Source organism: Leptidea sinapis, chromosome 10 (assembly GCF_905404315.1).
Source record: "Leptidea sinapis chromosome 10, ilLepSina1.1, whole genome shotgun sequence".
NCBI lineage: Eukaryota > Metazoa > Arthropoda > Insecta > Lepidoptera > Pieridae > Leptidea > Leptidea sinapis.
In genome coordinates, this window is record NC_066274.1 from 12440309 (window position 1) to 12459329 (window position 19021).

At 34.2% G+C, this 19021-nt stretch overlaps 1 protein-coding gene across 1 annotated transcript; it reads right to left on the bottom strand.

Moving 5' to 3' along the window:
* Positions 1–5: 5 nt before the first annotated feature.
* LOC126966377 (uncharacterized) lies at positions 6–18094 on the bottom strand. Its single transcript, XM_050810366.1, has 8 exons — positions 18039–18094; positions 17891–17946; positions 7424–7528; positions 6858–6949; positions 5801–5926; positions 5648–5719; positions 2282–2440; positions 6–292 (listed from the first exon to the last, which is right to left on the bottom strand). The coding sequence occupies exons 3-8, from the start codon at positions 7491–7493 to the stop codon at positions 221–223; spliced, it is 591 nt and encodes a 196-aa protein (XP_050666323.1). The 5' UTR covers positions 7494–7528; positions 17891–17946; positions 18039–18094; the 3' UTR covers positions 6–220.
* Positions 18095–19021: the final 927 nt, after the last annotated feature.

A 19021-nucleotide genomic window follows, 5' to 3' on the forward strand; every position in this document is an offset into this window, starting at 1 on the left:
TGAAATAAAATACAAAAACAGTGCTTATTTAATATGGAGCAATACTCTCCTGAAAATATCACAATATATAATAAAATATTTTTATAACATCAAACACCAAAATATTTTCAGTTGGTAACTAATATGTCTATCTACCTACCCACATTATTTATATGTACAAATTGGTCAGGTATAAAAATAAATATTAAAAATTAAATTAAAATTAATTCATTTAATTTGACTATCTCGCATTTCGACTTTTCTTTTTTCCAAATAATTCACTCCAGTATCCTTGCAGATTATTCCAGGAATCCTGAAATATAACATGCATAATATAATTAAATGCGCACACATTACTTTTTTTATGAAAATAAGGAGCGAGACGAGCAGGCCATTCAGCTGATGGTAATTTATACGCCCAATGCAGTGCCGCTCAAGATTATTGAAAAATCCAAAAATTCGTAGCGGCACTTCAACTTCGCTCGTCACCTTGAGGCATAAGATGTCAAGTCTGATTTGCCAAGTAATTTCAATAGCTACGCCGCCCCTCAGACCGAAACACAGTAATGTTTACACATTACTGCTTCACGGCAGAAAGAAGAGCCGTTGTGGTACCCATAATCTAGCCGGCATCCGGTGCAAACGAGCCTCCCACTGGTAAAACGTACTTATATCTAATATATCTCAAGTCAATTTCCTAATATGCAAATATTGGGGCTTAGCAGGTTATCAACTGTACAGTAGATCCTGAAGATGAAGCCACAATCTGAGAGTTGAACAACACATACAAGATTTATCAAAAGTGGAAGAGCGCTCACACGGAGCGCGAGAAAATATAATTTATACAATATAAACAATTGTAGGTATATATTGTATCTAATATATACAATTCTCGTGTCGCGGTGTTTGTTAACTCCTCCAAAACGGTTTTTATTTATTAATTTGTATGACAATACAACGTTTTAAGTAGGTCAGCTAGTAGTGTATAAGTATATATTATTTATGTAATTTTCTGCATATCCGCTTACTGAAACGAACCCAAGCCTCGCAATTTTGTTAACATAAGTTCTGTTAAAAATGCTTTTATTTTTAATAACGTAATAAAAGTTATAAATATGTTAATTGAAGTCTCAGATTTAAAAAGATAATACTGTTTTAAATGTACCATCGAACTGATCTGGTGATGGAGACCGAAGGTGGGTATCGAAACTCCTTAATATGTATATATATAGGTTTTTTGGAATAGTCAGGAGACGTATGTGTTTTCTTAATATAAATATAATTTCTTTAGTTTGTTAAGGTATTGTCTCTCGTCACAATTACCTACTACTAGAGATTAAGAGAGAGAGTAGATTCGTAATGTAAAGCCATATACGAATCAGGGCAAATCACGCTATCACACGAGGGGTCATATTAGTTAATCAGGGGCCTCAAAATGAAGAATGAAGCCTAGGCTGCTAACACACATATCGGATATTACCACACCCACGGCAAGTGACACGTCTAAGTCGAAGTTTAATATATAATAATAATATTGACACACTTTTACACAAATTATCTTGCCCCAAACTAGGCATAGTCTGTACTATGGGTACAAAGACAAGGATATATTTAATACAATATACTTACTTAAACATACATAAATACATATAAACATCCATGACTCGGAAACAAACATCATATTCAATATATAAATGATTGCAGCTACCGGGATTCGAACCCGACACCTCTAGCTTAGTAGTCGGGGTCACTAACCATTCGGCTATATGGGTCGTCGTAGTTTGGCGGCCTTCGTTACGTTATAGGTGTATTACAAGCAGTTCTAGAATATGGACAGGAAGTTGAAGTTACCCGCCTCAGAGACTGAAGCCACAAGCAAAACCTCGCCAATCTGGTAATCGCTCCGTGTATTTTCTTACGGGATTGATCGCTGAGGACGAGCGAAAGCTCCAAAGTAACTTAACACTATTGAAAAAGAAAAAATGGAAAAAAATAAATCGCCACCGGGGTACATAAACACCCCACGCTGATGATCTGCGCATTAATAAGCCCAGGTATGCATATTGCAACATGTTGCAGGAGACAATGAGTTGAGAAAACATCGGGAGTCGGACATACAATTCATTCTTGTTCCAGAATTCGGCGAGTCAACAGAGGCGAAAAACGTGACAAATTGGTTTCAGCAGGATTTCACATTACTAACTAATTTATTTAGTCGATGTGATAATTACTGCGATAATTAATCCACTGCCAAATAAAATTATGTAATTATATAACAAATATTCAATTAATATTTATACACCTTTTTTGCTTCGCGCCATTCAAGACTACGTAATCTTGCTAAGCCTTTCAGATTGCGGTCCAGTATTTTTAAGAATTCCTGGCGTGTTATTTTGTTGGATTCAGTAGTTGTAGTTCCATCACCAGTTGCAGCATCTGCTAATTGCATTTGCTTTAAAACCTGTAAAAACATATCCTGAATTATTTTATATTTTCGTCGAGGGAGTGCGTTGAGTGATACATAAATAATATTGTGCCTTATTATAGATGGCACGAAGTCCACCCAGTACATCCTGTCAAAACCAATATGCTAATATTGTAATTGTCTATAACTACCACAAGTCATACATCTTTGTGCCGTTTGGTCTCGAGACACTTGGCCCGTGGGGCCCAGAGGCGCAGAAAATGTTCAAAATTCTATCTTCGAGCCTCAATAAGGCTACTGGAAACCCAAGCGCTGGCAGCTATTTCGGTCAACGGATCAGCCTAGCTATCCAACCCGGAAATGCTGCCAGGTTTCTTGGTATGCTTCCACGTAATGATAGTTTTAATTTTATGTAATCATAGTATTGTAAATATAGTTAAGAGATTTGTTTAGAATAAACTAAGCATAGATAAATACACTACCGCAAGTAACCAAAAAGTCATATTGTATGATGCCCAGTCTCATTACGAAAAGGTTCTGTAACACAAATGAAAAATAAATCAAATCAAAATATTTTATTGCAAGTTACAATAGGGTGCTAGGTACATTAAATGGGTAGACAATATGTGACGCCCTGCAAGGGCACAGCAAAATATATACACTCACGTCTTGTTCCCGTCGGGGTAGGCAAAGACAATAGAATGCCATTTGCTTATATCCTTACAAACCTCACGCGTTTCCTCTACATTCATTACTCTTTTCATACATGCTCGCCGGTTGCGGGTGCTTCGGACCGCTCCTTTTCTCAAAACGTCCCCAATTTGGTCGAACGAGGTCTCCCGCGACCGACTTGCCCACACACACTTGCCTTATATATTTGATGCGTCTTCTTACTTCACTCATTCGCTCCACGTGTCCAAACCATTTCAGCATTCCTTTTTCAGATCTTGTCAAAACATCCTCTTTCAAACCACAACGCGCTCGTATTACCGCATTCGGAATTCTATCAGTCAGTCTTAACCCACACATACTACGCATAATATGTGGTAAATAATTTAGCAATCTATTTGTATACTTAATAATTATGAATACATGAAGTAAAAATTATCATTATGAGAAAGTGAACCAACAATATTGGCAGCATTTAAGCGTCGGATAGCTAGGCTGATCTGTTAGCCGAAATAGTTGCCAGCACTTGGATTTCCAGCAGTCTTATTGAGGCGCACAAATTCTTATTTGCACTATAGTAGCCCCACGAGACAATTGTCTCGATTCCAAACGGCGCAATGATGTAAGACTCCCTGCGAACAACATTGTTACGACGACTGTCTTCAGCAGTAGAAGCAGCAGAATGATTAAATAATGTTTAGTACCTTTATATACTATTTATTGAATTAGGCGTTACTTTGCGGAAATCCATAATTATACAAATTATTTAAAGCTTTCTTTAGTGTTAATTCCGCCAATATTTGTCTTTAAAACAATTCGACACGTGTTTCGCCTCTACACGAGGCATCCTCAGGACGTGTTGTCTCGCCAAAATCTGGCACGAGACTGGCGAGCCAGTGTAGCCTCGTGTAGAGGCGAAACACGTGTCGAATTGTTTTAAAGACAAATATTGGCGGAATTAACACTAAAGAAAACTTAAATAATTTGTATACCTTTATATACTGTTCATTCGTCTTATTATGTTCACAGGCTTGCTGATATCATCATGAACTTCATTGTCTGCACGAAAAATGAACTTTTTTATACATTCATACAATTACTGACTTTTAGAGGGGCTAGCGATTTAGATACGCGGTAGCGAACTGTAGACAGAGCTGGGAGCAGGTTTTACAACCTTCAATTCTTAAAAACTATTTCACATAAACATGTCATAATTTTCGCATTTATATTGAGACTTGCGTATACATTTGTGTTCCAAATTTCATATACACACCTGAAATAGTTATATATTAACGTCCAAAATCGACATCTTTATCACTGACTGACCTATAGATCTAAAATCAAACTGAGACAACCGGTCATTATGTGGATTTTAAGGTGACTAAATAACGAATGGAATATCAGCCTACATTTTTTTCCAAACATAATATTTATTTTAGTAGGTACTGTAACTACTTGTTACCGGTTTAAAGGCTTCATTTTAGTCCCTCTCAACATGGTTTCGCCAAAGGCCACCGTATCAAATCTGGCTCTCTTCGCAGATTTTGTATATGATAAAATGGACAATCGAAACCATGTTGACGCAATGTACACTGACTACAGCAAGGCCTTTGATCGAATTGGCCATAACATACTACTACTCAAATTAGCTAAGGCAGGCATTAGAAGTGATCTGCTTCGCTGGTATTCTTCCCATGTAAAAAATGGATCACAGGTTGTAGAGCTGTACGGCTTTACTTTATCATGGCGCAGTATTCACTCGGGCGTGCCGCAGGGTTCCTTACTAAGGCCTCTACAGTTTATTTTTATCATTCAGGATAGTGACATTTGTTTTCATAATTCCAACGTTTAGCTCTTTGCTGATGATATGAAAATCTTCAGAGTATTAAATAACTACAGGGACCGGAGTCTTCATCAAGATGATCTATTTAGACTCGATCAACATTGCAAAGTTAATAGATTAGATCTTAGCGTTTCTTATGAGCATTCACTTTGCGATTATTTCAATGCATTAATGTATGTAGGTAATTCAAAAGTGTTTGCATATTTTCTTAAACTGTATTTTTTTTTGTTATTTGTATATTAATAGCCGGGTACTGACTGAGCCAGCAGCCTCGCGAGGAAGTCTCGAAAGGTTGCTGAGCAACGTTTGCCACGGGAGGTCGCCCCTGTTGAACAAGCGAGGAAAAACATAATCGTCTTGAGTGCGCGCGGCAAACTTACCGAGGCGCTTTTGAGCATGGACAAAAACCGACAACGTTCGGATCGAGGCACGGCACCCTCGGGCGAGGCAGCGTGCGTTTGCCTCGGGCGAGGCACGTCTTGACTGACCGAAGCTATTCCTCGCGCGGCTGCCTCACGAGGCTGCTCGCTCAGTAAGTACGCGGCTATTAACGAGTTCATTGTAAGACCTATAAACAGTCTAAGCGGTTGTTCCTCATCAACAGTCCTCATCTTTCCTGGCCCTCTTTTTACATACCTAATATTTTTTTCTAAGAAGATAAGGAAGCTTGTCCGTTAGTGTGAAATTTACTAAGTAGGCAAAAAGAAGTTTAATTAAAAATCAATTACTACCTTTTCGTCAACAATTTGGTTTCCGACCAATTCGGATATTTGATTGTAGGCACTTTTCGTGTCGTTGATTTGCTGAAAAATTTAATAAATTTAAATGAGTACCTAATATTTTCAAATCTCAGATTCAGTTCATTGCCACCTGTATATAGTTACCTCTAATATCACATTAAAGATAGTCCCGAAAAATCCCCATTTTGGCTTAACGGCTACACTTTGTCCAGTTCTTGACGATATTTGTCTCAAACTGCGGTCCTTGTTTATAGATTCATCTGCAGTGGTCTGTGATAATAAAATTACAAAGATGATATTCTTTAAAGAAGCAGAAAACTTTTACGCAGAAACTTGCAGAGCTATTCCAGTGAGCTGCTTTGTTGTGGACTGCGAGGACAAACAAGCGTATAGGTTAACAGATGTTAAGTGTATCACCCTTCTCTCTTGCAACACCACACCAGAGAAATCATACGCGCGTTGCCGGCCTTTAGTTGGGTGTGCCGCCTTTTTGAAGATACCCATGTTGACAACACCGAGCAAGGAGGATCATTCTACGGTGTGGTTGATTGGTTGTACTTGCAAGAAAGTTCCTAGAAACACTGTGAATGAACGCTACACATCCAGACGGTGAGGATAATATATGTCTATCGCGTGTTATGTTTTAAATTGGCGGTAAAAGCCAGGCCGAAAAGCTATTCCTATCACTCCCCGTGATAAATACCGTAGAATACATACAAAGATGTGACGTCTCTACGCCAAATGATCGAGTCGTCCGTAGAATACTGGGTCTCTGACTGGGTTGCCCGCGGAAATTGGTTCGAGTTGATGCTGGGGTGCACCAAATCGGAGATGAGATAAATACTCCATATTATATAAACGGAAATACCTACACCTTTTCGAGTGCTACAAAGTAGAATTGAATAGATTTACATTTATTTGCAACACAAAATATTTACCTACATAATAAATATATACAAAACAAATAAAATGTTAGAGTGTTTGTCACAAATTGGTCACACTTCAGCATAATGCTGATAGCTATCGCAACCAGTAAGCTAAGAAGCTAATTTCAAATAGCTTTACAACAAGCCGAACCTATAAATAACGTGAGCGAAGTTCCGCTTCTTCGCCTGTATAGATTTCCATTAATTAATTTAATCGAATTGTATTTACAATATCATGATGATTTATGGGATATACATATAAAATAGGTACGTACTTGTTGAGCGGCGATAAGAGGCACAAATGCAGCAATAACTACCAAGCAACATAAAATACATTGACCATTTTTGGACTTCATCTTCCTGAAATCTGAAATCCCAGCCTCAAGATCGGTGTTTATCTATGAAAATACTGTTTAACAAAAAATATTAATTACGTAATTCTTAAATCAATATACTTATGCATTAACTGTAACTTTTGTGGTTTTATTATATTAAATTTACATTATTTTTTCGTTTTATTCCACGGCGCGCGTTTGAGTATTTTCGTAATATGAAATAGCTGTAAATATAAGTGAATACATATGATTTGATTTAGTTATAAAGATATATAAGTTCTTATTGACTTAAAGGATAATATATATGGTTTTTCTCTCCAAATCTTCTCAATGGATGGGGTTTAATGGATTAAATAAAAAATAAATCAATTTGTAAATACAGACATAATAAATATCTACTCTAAATAATATTTTTATTAAAGTAGACATTAATTTTGTACACTTACTCAAATTAATATTATTGTATAGTTACCACTGTGTAGTTTTCCAGTCTGTCATTTACTCACCACTAGTAGGTAGGTAAGTTATTTGTGTTTTTAAAACTATTCCGTAAATGTTTGTTTTCGTCACCTTCATTTACTATCAGGCCTTTAACTCGATACTTAAATGAACTGAAAATGGGTAGTAACAATATTTTCATACATATTATTTATTATTCTTATTGAATTATCTAGAATAGAATACAATAAAAAAATATTGATAACAAGCCACCACCACATAATTATTAAATAAAAAACCAGAATAGGTAATAAAGTCTTAGAACTAACTATGAAAACAAATTAAATATTACAATTCATTACAATAGAAAAAAATAGGTTCTATATGGCAATGACTGTCACCAAATGGAGCTAACTCTGGCGTAGCGCCAATCAACCGCTGGTTTTCAGAAGCCCCAACATTATTGACTTCTGAGTAGCAGCTAATAGTCATTTTTAACGTATACTTATGAATATAACTGAATAAATAAATTAAAATCAGTAAATAAAGACATTATTAATAAATTTAATTGTTTTGTTGTAATTGTTTGTCTCGTAATAAAAAAAGGAAATGGAAGTAAAAAGAAGATACAATTACGGTACAATTGTACAAGGTACAATTGTAGAATCTAAAAATGTATGGTTATATATAAGATTAAAAAGAGATGCAAGCAGTCATACATCAATATCTGCATCACTAAGTAGGCAAGTTTTGGTTCTTATTAGAATGAATTGAATTGGAGGTTGCAAATAAATACAGCACTTGGTGTCTTGGTACCTAAATCTGCCTCGAAACGCAGCAGTGCGGTGGCTAAGGAATAGCTAAAATACGAAATACGGACCTCGTATTAATATTCAAAGGTTTGCGCTGCTCAAGCCATTCTAGCTTTTGTTATTGTAGTCGGTGTTTTAAAGAGTAACACAACAACGTGTTAATGCGTTCTCACGTCCATATTGGGTGCTTTTGCCTCTTTGAGGTATGCTGTAACGAGAGATATTCCAACAAAATCAAGCGCACGCATTCTGTACTCGCTGTATTTTTCATACGTGGGTAACACTGAAAATGTTTAGAACTGGCCAGTTAGAAACATTGCTAATGAAAACTTTTTTGAATTTCATTTTTAGAACTCTTTGGTAACTAAATGTAGTATATTTCATTCAATTTTCATTTGTTTTTGTGAATTGGCGGCAAATCTAAAACTTATTTTCGGTCAATGATCTAGTTTGACTTTCGTTGTGGGCTTACTCTACAACAAAGCCATGATAGGCTACAATTAGCATTTCTTAATGAAGCCCCATCTCGTGCCAATATTTACAATTGGTTTAACGAGTTTAAGCGTGGAAGTAGCAATCTCAATGATAATCCGCGTGAGGGATGTCCTTTAACAGCGACTACTGAAGATAGCATCAGTGCTGTCCGACGCGCGATAGAGGAAGATAAGAGAGTGACCTATCAGCAGATACGGGCAAGCCTAGGCATTGGTATGAGTCAAGTTCAAAAAATATTACACGAACATTAAGGCGTCAGGAAGCTTTGGTACAAAGCCTAATGGATTCCGTATACTCTAACCGACGACCAGAAACACCTTCGCATGGACTGGTTTTGCCAAATGTTAGATAAGTTCAACGGTGGTGACTCAAATGCAGCATTTTCGTGGTAGGCGCAGGATGAAAGCAGAATATAACATGTTCTCGTTTTTTAACCGTTATTATTTAGCAGCCCTTTTACCATAGTCTACTAATTGTTATAAAGCCCCTTTCCTGTTGACAGATTGATCTGATATTTGCTTTAAGTTCTGATGGCGATACATTTATTTAATATATTCGGTATACAGATTCAATAGAATTGACCAGTAGAATACATCTGTAACAAGGCTGAAGTTTTGATACACTCCAAATCTAAGGTCACCCGTACAAAATAGCGGACCTTAGTTTATGTTCTGGGCATAGAATAAAGATATCTAAATAAGGCGGTTATAGAAGTGACATAGCCGCGTTAATATTTCGCCAGGTATATTTTAAGCCTAGCCATAAACATTGTTACAAATTTTCAAATTGAAATTTGAACGCGTTAGAATCTTTGATCATTTCACATACTTTTTTGAGGTTAATTATAAATCACTCAATAATGGGGTGTTAAAGGAAACAAAATTGCAGTGATTGCTTTGTACAAATTTGGTATGCAGCCGTCGGTTAAAGATACTACAAAAGCTAGGTGTAAATCGTAAGTCCTAATCGTACTATCCACATAAGATTTTATACCACCACATCATCCTCGAAGACCATAAAAGATAGAGTGGCCGTGTGTTGCTAAAACTAAAAAGGTAAACGTATTGAAGCAAAAATTCGCCGAACTCATATAAGAAAACAAAAAAAATATCGAAACTTAGTACGAGAAACTTAAACAAAAAAAAGCATAAAAAGAACTAAAAAAGCAAATTAAATTAGCAAAATTAAAAATTTGAAAATCGCATATTTTTTAGAAATCTACTTATGATTTTGACGCTTAGGTCGACACTATATTATTATCCTACGGTTTTAATTGATTGATAGGGTAGTGGAACCAATAAATGAACGATTAAGCTTTTTTAACAACTTTGATTAGCTTTCACTCAGATATTTCACGATATTGATGCTTGCTGGCTTTTGTTTTTCATTCTATGTATCCTAAAGAATTGACTGATTAAAAAAAGAATGTTCTAGATCTAGTATACTTTTTTTTTAATGTTGCTATTTGTATAAAAATAAGGAGTTTACCCCTATAGTTGAACAATGAGCCCTTATTATGAACATTTTGCACCCAATAGTTGAACTAACATTTTAATAGACCATATGCCATGTGTTAAATAATTTATAATTTTGTATGTTTCAGAGAAATAAAAAATGTTGTCAGTATTCACAAGTTCTTTTAATTATTTATCAATAACAATTACAGCTATGACAAAAAAAATAATAGTATTCTACAAATGATTTAAGCCTTCCTTAGTGTTAATTCTGCCAATATTTGTTTTTTAAAAACAATTCGACACGTGTTTCGCCTCTACACGAGGCATCCTGAGGACGTGTTGTCTCGCCAAAATCTGGCACGAGACTGAATCAAATGAGCCGGAAGCCGCTCTTTTATACCCTCGTCCCATGAAATGACGCGCTGTGATTGGTCGGCTGTTGTGACGTATTATCCCCGGAAGAGACACGTAACAAAGGTGATGGGACTAAATTTGTTTGTTCATTCAACAATGTAAACATGTAATTTTTGTGTTTTATTATTTCTAATTGCTCTAACACATTTAAGCGATATCCTTTTTCACATGTATGTAAAATATTAAAATTATTATTGTTTCCGAGTGAGTGACCTGTATCAATGTTTCGCGAAGTGTGATTTTTCGGGATGATTATTCCTAAATGCGGCAATATGTTCCTTTAATCTAATTTCGAAATTTCGACCTGTTTGACCTATATATACCCCGTTACAAGTGTCACAACTTAGTTTATAAACGCCGGATTTTTCGGAATTATTTAATCGATCCATTATTATTATCCATTACATATTCGACTGACATTGTGATTCGTTTGGAAGGACACATTAATATTGTTTTTCCTAAATATTTTAGCTATTTTTTCCGATATTGGACCAATATATGTCAAACTACCCATATTTTAAGGCTTAAATCATTTGTATAATTATGGATTTCCGCAAGGTAACGCCTAATTCTATAATAAATAATACTATTCATTAAATTGTGCTTCTACCATTCTTACAGCTTCTTCGAGAGAGCTCTGTTCATATTTTTTTTCTTTTCTTCGCGGGGTAGACAAAACATTTATGAAAAAATATTGATTTACACAATACCTACTTATCCGCTCATAATATGGTAAAATAAGTCCTAAAATTGAACTACTTTATTCAATTCGTTTATTATTTGGGATTAAGTCCATTTGTTCATGATTATTTTATCGATGGTAATGTTCTAGATCGTGTGAATGTGATAAGGGACTTGGGCGTCATCTTTGACTCGGATTTATCCTTCAAAAGCCATTACGATGATATTTGTTCAAAGGCAAATAGGATGTTAAGCTTTGTTATTAGAATCGCCAGACCATTTAAACAGGAAAACTCCTGGATATTATTATACAAAGGTTTAGTGAGAAGTATCCTGGAGTATTGCTCAGTGATTTGGTCTCCAATTTATAATGTTCACCGTGATAGAATAGAGTCAATTCAGCGGCGGTTTGTAAGAGTTCTTTGTAGCAGGTTGGGTGTTAGACGTAAAATTCCCGAATACTCTGAACGCTTACGTAAGTTTAAGTTGCATAGTCTTGATAAACGGAGATGGGTATCTGATATGTGCGTCTTACATAACATTGCGAATGGTTTTATGGATAGTCATCTATTAAGTTTGATAAACTTTAAAGTTCCAACACGATCTGTGCGTATTCCATGTTTGTTTTCGATCAATTCCTCAAATAATAATGTATCGCATAACAACCCGATTATGAGAATTTGTAGAGAATTTAACGAAGTGTGTGCTGATTTTGATATATTCTTTACAAATGTAGACATTTTTAAAAATACTCTTTATAAAACTTTCTAGTTTATCTAAAATAATTTAATGTTTAACTAAATTTCGTTATACTGTAATTACTATTGTGTCCACTTATTAATTTTTTTTTTTTTTTTTACTGTATTTGGTGAATGATGTGTACAATTTTAATTGGATCTCAGGATCATAAAAATATGCTGTACTTGTTATTAGATGATAGTTTTATCTTGTTATCTGTTATTGTACCTACTTGTAAATAAATAAATAAATAAGTACCATAAAATGAACGTACAAAATTTATTTTTTATAAAGCGTTCAGTTTAAGATGCGATACACAAAAGTTGGACGAATAAAATGTGAATATATTCCTTAGTTCAACTTTTGGGCATGAAATCTAAAGTTGAACAAGCAATGTCTCCATAAGTTGAACGGTGTTCATCTGCTGGAGCAAGCAAAGAAAATTGAATCCATTACTTGAACGGTAAATATTTCTAAAACTACGTCGAATAATGTAAATATGTATTAATATAATCAATGACCGATATATCAAGATTTTAATCCGACCAAAACCTCTCAAATCCACCATTAATTCTTTCTTCAATAAGACAAAATTCTTAAATTTGGAGGGCACTAATTACTTAAGTACGTTTCCATATAAACCCATTTTTTGGCGCGAAACACTCACAAAGTGACTAGCTGACGAGCGCGTCCGAGCTGTGACCATTGCATCGATGTTGTTTCGAAAGCACGAAGAAAAAATATTGTTTTATGCGGGAAAAAATAATGCACATATCTATGTTGCGGAGTTTTTTATAGTTTTTGAGTTTTCGCTCAAACGTTCATTTATTGGAGGTCGTTCAGCTTTTGGTGACACTACCCTATTTACATTTAAATCTTTTTACAATAAGATTGACAATGTGTATTATTATTTATTGTTTGTATAACAATTATATTAATTAATTAGTATATTAATTAATACAATAACTTTTATGTTTAATATTTAAGGCGAAACTAAACGCCAGCGAACTTGAGCGATATGAGCTCACGGCTGTCGGCCCGCCATCTATGTAACAAAGACTATATTTTGAACATTCTTGCGTGGAAAACGTAATATTTTAACAGGCGCAAACAGTTTATATGCTTACAATTCTCACTATTGATTACTTATCTGAATAAATGTAAATTAATTATTGAACCTACACAAAAAAGTACAAGCTATAAGAATAAATTTTCTGAGAGTCGTACTAAACAAATGCGTCATGCCGAGAAAAAAACTTGTTTAACTGCAAAGAAAAGTGGTAGATTAAAATAGCTCTGGAGTGTTAACTAATACCAACAGCAAACATTAGCAACCTACAAATAAGACTTAAGGATATGTGTAACATGATAAAGTAGTGTTCATAGCTCAAAGTATTTTTACCACAAAACTTGTCTAAAAACACCTTGTTTGCGTGTTTTCTGCTTACCCTTCGCCTTAAATAAACATATCAAATTATTAAAATAAATTTAAGAAGATATATGTAGGTTTAGGTAATATCTATATAAAACAACTACAACTAAGAAACTGGGTTCGTGGTAAATATTCTGGTATTAACTATTTATAAATATATAATGTTATGTACTTAGTTATATTTACAATGATATGACTACATACAATTAAAACTATCATTACGTGGAAGTGTACCTAAAATACTGGCAGCATTTCCGCGTTGGATAGCTAGGCTGATCCGTTGACCGAGATAGCTGCCAGCGCTTGGGTTTCCAGTAGCCTTATTGAGTCGCGAAGATAGTATTTTGAACATTCTCCGCACTTCTGGGCTCCACGGGCCAAGTGTCTCGACACCAAAAGGCACAAAGATGTATGACTCTTAATTATCAAAATAATGTATTCTATATATATATAAATATATTGTAGTTTAGGAAATCATTATTTATCCAAACTTTTACATAACGGGCGCGCCGAGAATCTTTGACTCGTGTTCAAAATCAGATGCCGACAAGTCGTGGCTTTTGGAACTGTCATATTTTGTCAAACTACCGAAATCGAGGTCTATATTTTCCTAGCTCGTTTGGCCACGGAGCTATGTGAAGCAGTTAACACCACCATAAGACTGGTCTTGCCTTGTTTTTATGTTAATTACGTATTTGTACTGATCTCTTAGTATCGCATTATTTAATTTATTTTGTGCATATTTTAATTTATTTTGTATGGGTACTTGTAACCTATATCAGAGTCTAAAATTTTTAGGCTACATATGGCTTTTTTATACTAATTGAATGTCCTAAATATTGTACGGTAGCTATGGTCTAATTTCCTTAACTATAAAGACAGTAGGATTTCAAAGATATAAAAGGAACTTAATTCAGTATACCTATATGTTAAATCTGCTCGATACTGCTAGTACGCAGATATCTCAGCTTATCTGATACATAATTAATGAGGACTTGCCAATCAAATTAAACCTTACCTAAGTACATGTTGTTCTCAATTAGTTTGATTCGAGGACGGTTACACAACAGCATGAAGGCAGTTGTGTTTATTAAATAATATTGCTGACTAGGTATTTGATTTTGGATTGTTTTGTTAGATCTTAACCTGTGTTTTTAACGCAGGAAATCACATATTGTTGCATATGTGATGTTCAGATTCTTTATTTTCGCAATATTGTGCCACACCACTTAGATAAGTACTAATAGCATAAAATCTTGCCAAGATCTTGTTCACGAAGTGTACACGTCTGTAAACTAGGACACTAATGCAACCGATGCAGGTTTCAATATTTATCAGCAAATCTAGCCTTGCAAGCTTGTATTATAAGTTATATTTTACCACGACTACTAACGATAAAACAATCTAAGTACTGTCACACACCCTGAGCAATATTTTGGTGAATAATCTATTCTTCTGTACGTTATGATTTTAAATTATAAAAGCTTAGAAATATATTAAATACTTGCAGTGCGTTCACAGTTCTTTTACCTCTAGCTGTTAGGTTAGCTAACCTGAGCGTTATGTTGCCATATTTAGCTTCAATGACTTCCTTATACGACTTGTTCTATTTTACGGTATTGCTGATAATTTTTTTATACAATATAATGACATATTTGAACGTAAAGTTTGTAATAAGATCTTTTGTAATCGGGACGACCGGACGCATTTAAATTTATCTATATTTGGATCAGTACGGTTGTAAATTATTTTGCTTACCATAATTTTTGTTATATTTGATATATTGAGTGTGATATATTTATTTTTAAATACAAACATATTTTTTAATAATAATTAAAATATTTATTTTGAATCAGCATGATCCATGCGGATGGCCGATGATGAATAATCACAATCAGGTGAATCATCTTAACTGTTTTCAGATTCTGTATCAGACTCAGCATTCAAATCTATTACGAATCTGTCCATAGCAGTATCCATACACGCATCTCTTTCACATAACTTGTCTTCAATGTGGCGTTTGGACTTGTCTTCATAAAGAGATACAATTGCGTTTAGCTTGCAGTGGTATCTCGCCACTTTATAGCCATGAGCTTAAAGAATTTGATCGGCTTCATATATTGGAGCTTCTTTGTGCTCTTTTATAATTTCATATAATTGAGGTTTTACCATGGTAGGCAGATAAGATAACCCCTTATTTGTGATCCAGTTTTGCATTTCTGCTTTGCTAGAGCTTAATGTCGGTGCTTTGTTTAACTTTACCGAGTGATAAGGGACATTATCCATAACTTGGTAAGCTGGCAAGTTAGGAATTAGTTTTTCCTGAAGCCAATTCATAAAACTTGTTTTATTCATGTCATCGTGGTAGTCACCCGATTTCGACAGGGATTTAAATATTAATAAGGCATTTGGTATAAATCCCATTTCACCACCTGCATGAATAATTATGTATCGCGCGCCAGTAAAATCGTTTTCTAAGACACCTTCTTCATTTTCTATTTGCCAGCATTTATTTACTGTGAAAGACTCATGAATATAGGTCTCATCCAGAAATACAACAGCCTGCCTTCATCGTGATTTTGTTTCAAAATAGTTAGGTAGCTGTATCTCCAGGCTACAGTGTCAGGCTTTTCCATGTGGATCTTTCTTTAGGACATCAAGTTTCCAGAAAAACTGGGAAAACATTTAAAGATAGGTAACCCTAATTTACATTTATTTCAGAGCAGCCATTCGTTGACGAACATTTGCAAATGGAATTAAGCGAGTATTATTTTGTTTTTCTCTTTCACAGAACTTACGCACCGATAGTATAATATTTCTTTCACTACTTTGAATTATTTTCGGCAAGCTAACAGATGAAATATTACAAATACTAAAGAAAATCGCTTGACAGGAACACTAACATAAAGAAAACACATTATGACTTCTGTCGGAGGTAAAATAACTGTTAACAGACTGTATATAATTTTAGATTTGAAACTCTTAAAAAAATGGGTTAGTAAAAGACACCTAAATAATATAATACAGGGGAAAAGGTTTTGCATACAAAAATTATTTTTTTATGCAATGAGTGTCCAAATGTTTATTTAGTGTGTTTAGAGTTAGTAGTTTTAGTTTCCTTTTGAGTTAATTTCGCCTATGTTTGTCTTTAAAAAATTCGACACGTGTTTCGCTTGTACACGAGGCATCCTAAGGACATGTTGACTCGCCAAACTCTGGCACGAGACTGACAGAATAATTATGGATTTCCGCAAAGTAACGCCTACTTCAATAAATTTTATGAAATTAGTTATTTTCTTAACTGATTTCAAAAAGGAGGAGGTTATCAATGTATGTACACCGATTACTCTGAGACTTGTGATCCGATTTACGTAATTAGTTTTCATTTTATGAAAATTTTTGTTTACCTCGATGATATAATTGTTTTTTGTGTACGGCTTTTTTAGGAGTTTACATTCAGGTATATTATAATAATTAACTGCCACCACTGACCGCTTCGCACCGACTTTAAACCTATCAATAGGTAGCACATATAAATAATAGCTTTTTATTAATATTAAAGGTAGAAGTGTTTTAAATTAAATTTTTAGATATTTGATACTTTTCAGTTTTTGAAGTCGGTTTTTTTAAACGTACTTTTTTTTTGAACTACGCTATATATATTCTGCCTAGAAAACTATGTTAATATTGTTTAACCTTTAACTCACTAATAAATATAGCCTTGTAATAGAGAACAGCTCTGTGTTAAACCTTTTGAAATATGTTTCACAAGTGCACACGCGTTTATGTCGTTTACATGAAAGCTAGGAGTCATTTGAGATAATATATTTTGTGATGAAATTTCTCTACTGCTGTATTATTAGGCTTTTATTGCAAATCTTTTGCTTTGAATTATGGAATTAGTGATAATTTAAAAAAAATATATGTGAAAGGACGTAATGAGCTGGTATTTATTAAGGTCGTCTACATTCACTAAAGTATATCGAATGAAACAGCACTATAAGTACCAATTATAATTATTATAAGGTCCTCGGTTCGAACTTTGAACCCCAGTAGGTGCTACCATGTAAATATAAGGATGTTTGTTTCCAATTCATGGATGTTTATATGTATTTATTTAATATATACATAACATATCGCTCATCCCGACTTCATATAAGAAGTAAATAAATTAACGTAACGCTTTGCTCTTGTAATCAGCAAAGTGCTGCAATCCAACATTGCCTATTATATTATTTATTACAGTTTAGGGAAGAATTTGTATTTTTTAAAATAAAGTAAAACAAACGTCAGTCAGTTATATTGTATCATTATTATTATATTCATTTATTATTACTTTTGTTTTGATTGCCAAAAAAAACGTACAAAACTACAAACCTTCTCTTTATAATATTAGTATTGATAATGAATTGTAATTATTTATCACAAATTTGTAATAATTGCATTAGAATTCTCCACATTCAAAACCTCCAATAAGTCATTATTAGTATAAGTATACGTGCTTACCATTTATAAAAAAAAAAGAATGCATCCAAAATATTCCTAAGAGTTTTCACCAGATTCTAAAAAAAAAAATCAATAATTAGATATTTGTAATATCTAGCTCACAACACAACACGTTGAACAATCACATCGTTATTCTAGAAGTACTAACGTGGGCCACATATGTGTGGTACAAGAACCCACGAGCACGGCTGCCAGCTGTCCGCTGCACTGTGATCGGCCAGAGGCGCGGTATGTTCCCGGCTGCAACATCCGGGTCAAGGCCACGCGTATTGCGAAGTGTTATGTCAGTCGTTCTACTTACGCAACACTTACCATTCATTGCACTTTGATGACCCCTCCGAGTCCGGGCTTGTTTGATTCTATTTGTTTTGTAATTAATGATGAAACAACTTGCCAAATTAGTCGACACCTTGTTAATTTAACTTACTTATATAATATATATTACACTATTACATTAATAGAACCAGTATTCCGTGCTGTGCCAATTATTCTGATATTAATATCGGAAACATCAAGTAGGAAACATATAATCGGGAATAATGTAGTCAAAAGCCATCGGAAATGTGTAATTAAAGGTAATGAGTTGAAAATGAAATAAAGAAAACGTTTTTCTGAATGATTATATAATTTTATGTTGTAATAAAATTATACCTAAGGATTAATATATCGTATTTGTGTAAACAGCTTGTATTTAATTGCAATTTTTTTAAAGTATTAAAATGGATATAGTATTTTATCATTAAGAGATAGACATATGCCATCGCGGACTTTTCTGTAGAACTATATAAGAAACACATTTCCACCATACATTATTTTGTTACATCTCAATGGGTTTAGACAGCGTTTTCGTTGAAAGCTCCCAGACGGCTTATTTTTTTACGACAACTGCAACAAATATCGTTAATGTACAAAAGTAAACAAATTGTATAGTAAAATAAAACCTGCCTCGTGAACCACTCTATCCATCGGTGAAATTTGTGTTTGAAGTTTTTGAGTTTATCACGAACAGACAGACAGAAAGACGCGGTGGAGGACTTTGTTTTATAATATGTAGAGATATAACCAGATACAAAATACGATCAATTATTGAGTGGTATAGGTTAGATACTCATTTGTACGTCTATCTAAACG

Coding starts and splice junctions, on each gene's coding strand:
- LOC126966377 (XM_050810366.1), bottom strand. CDS start 7,493: ATGAAGGTGACGAAAACAAACATTTACGGAATAGTTTTAAAAACACAA. Junction 5,720..5,800: donor TCTTTAATGTGATATTAGAG/GTAACTATATAC, acceptor TAAATTTTTCAG/CAAATCAACGACACGAAAAG. Junction 2,441..5,647: donor ACCAAATTGTTGACGAAAAG/GTAGTAATTGAT, acceptor ATGTTTTTACAG/GTTTTAAAGCAAATGCAATT.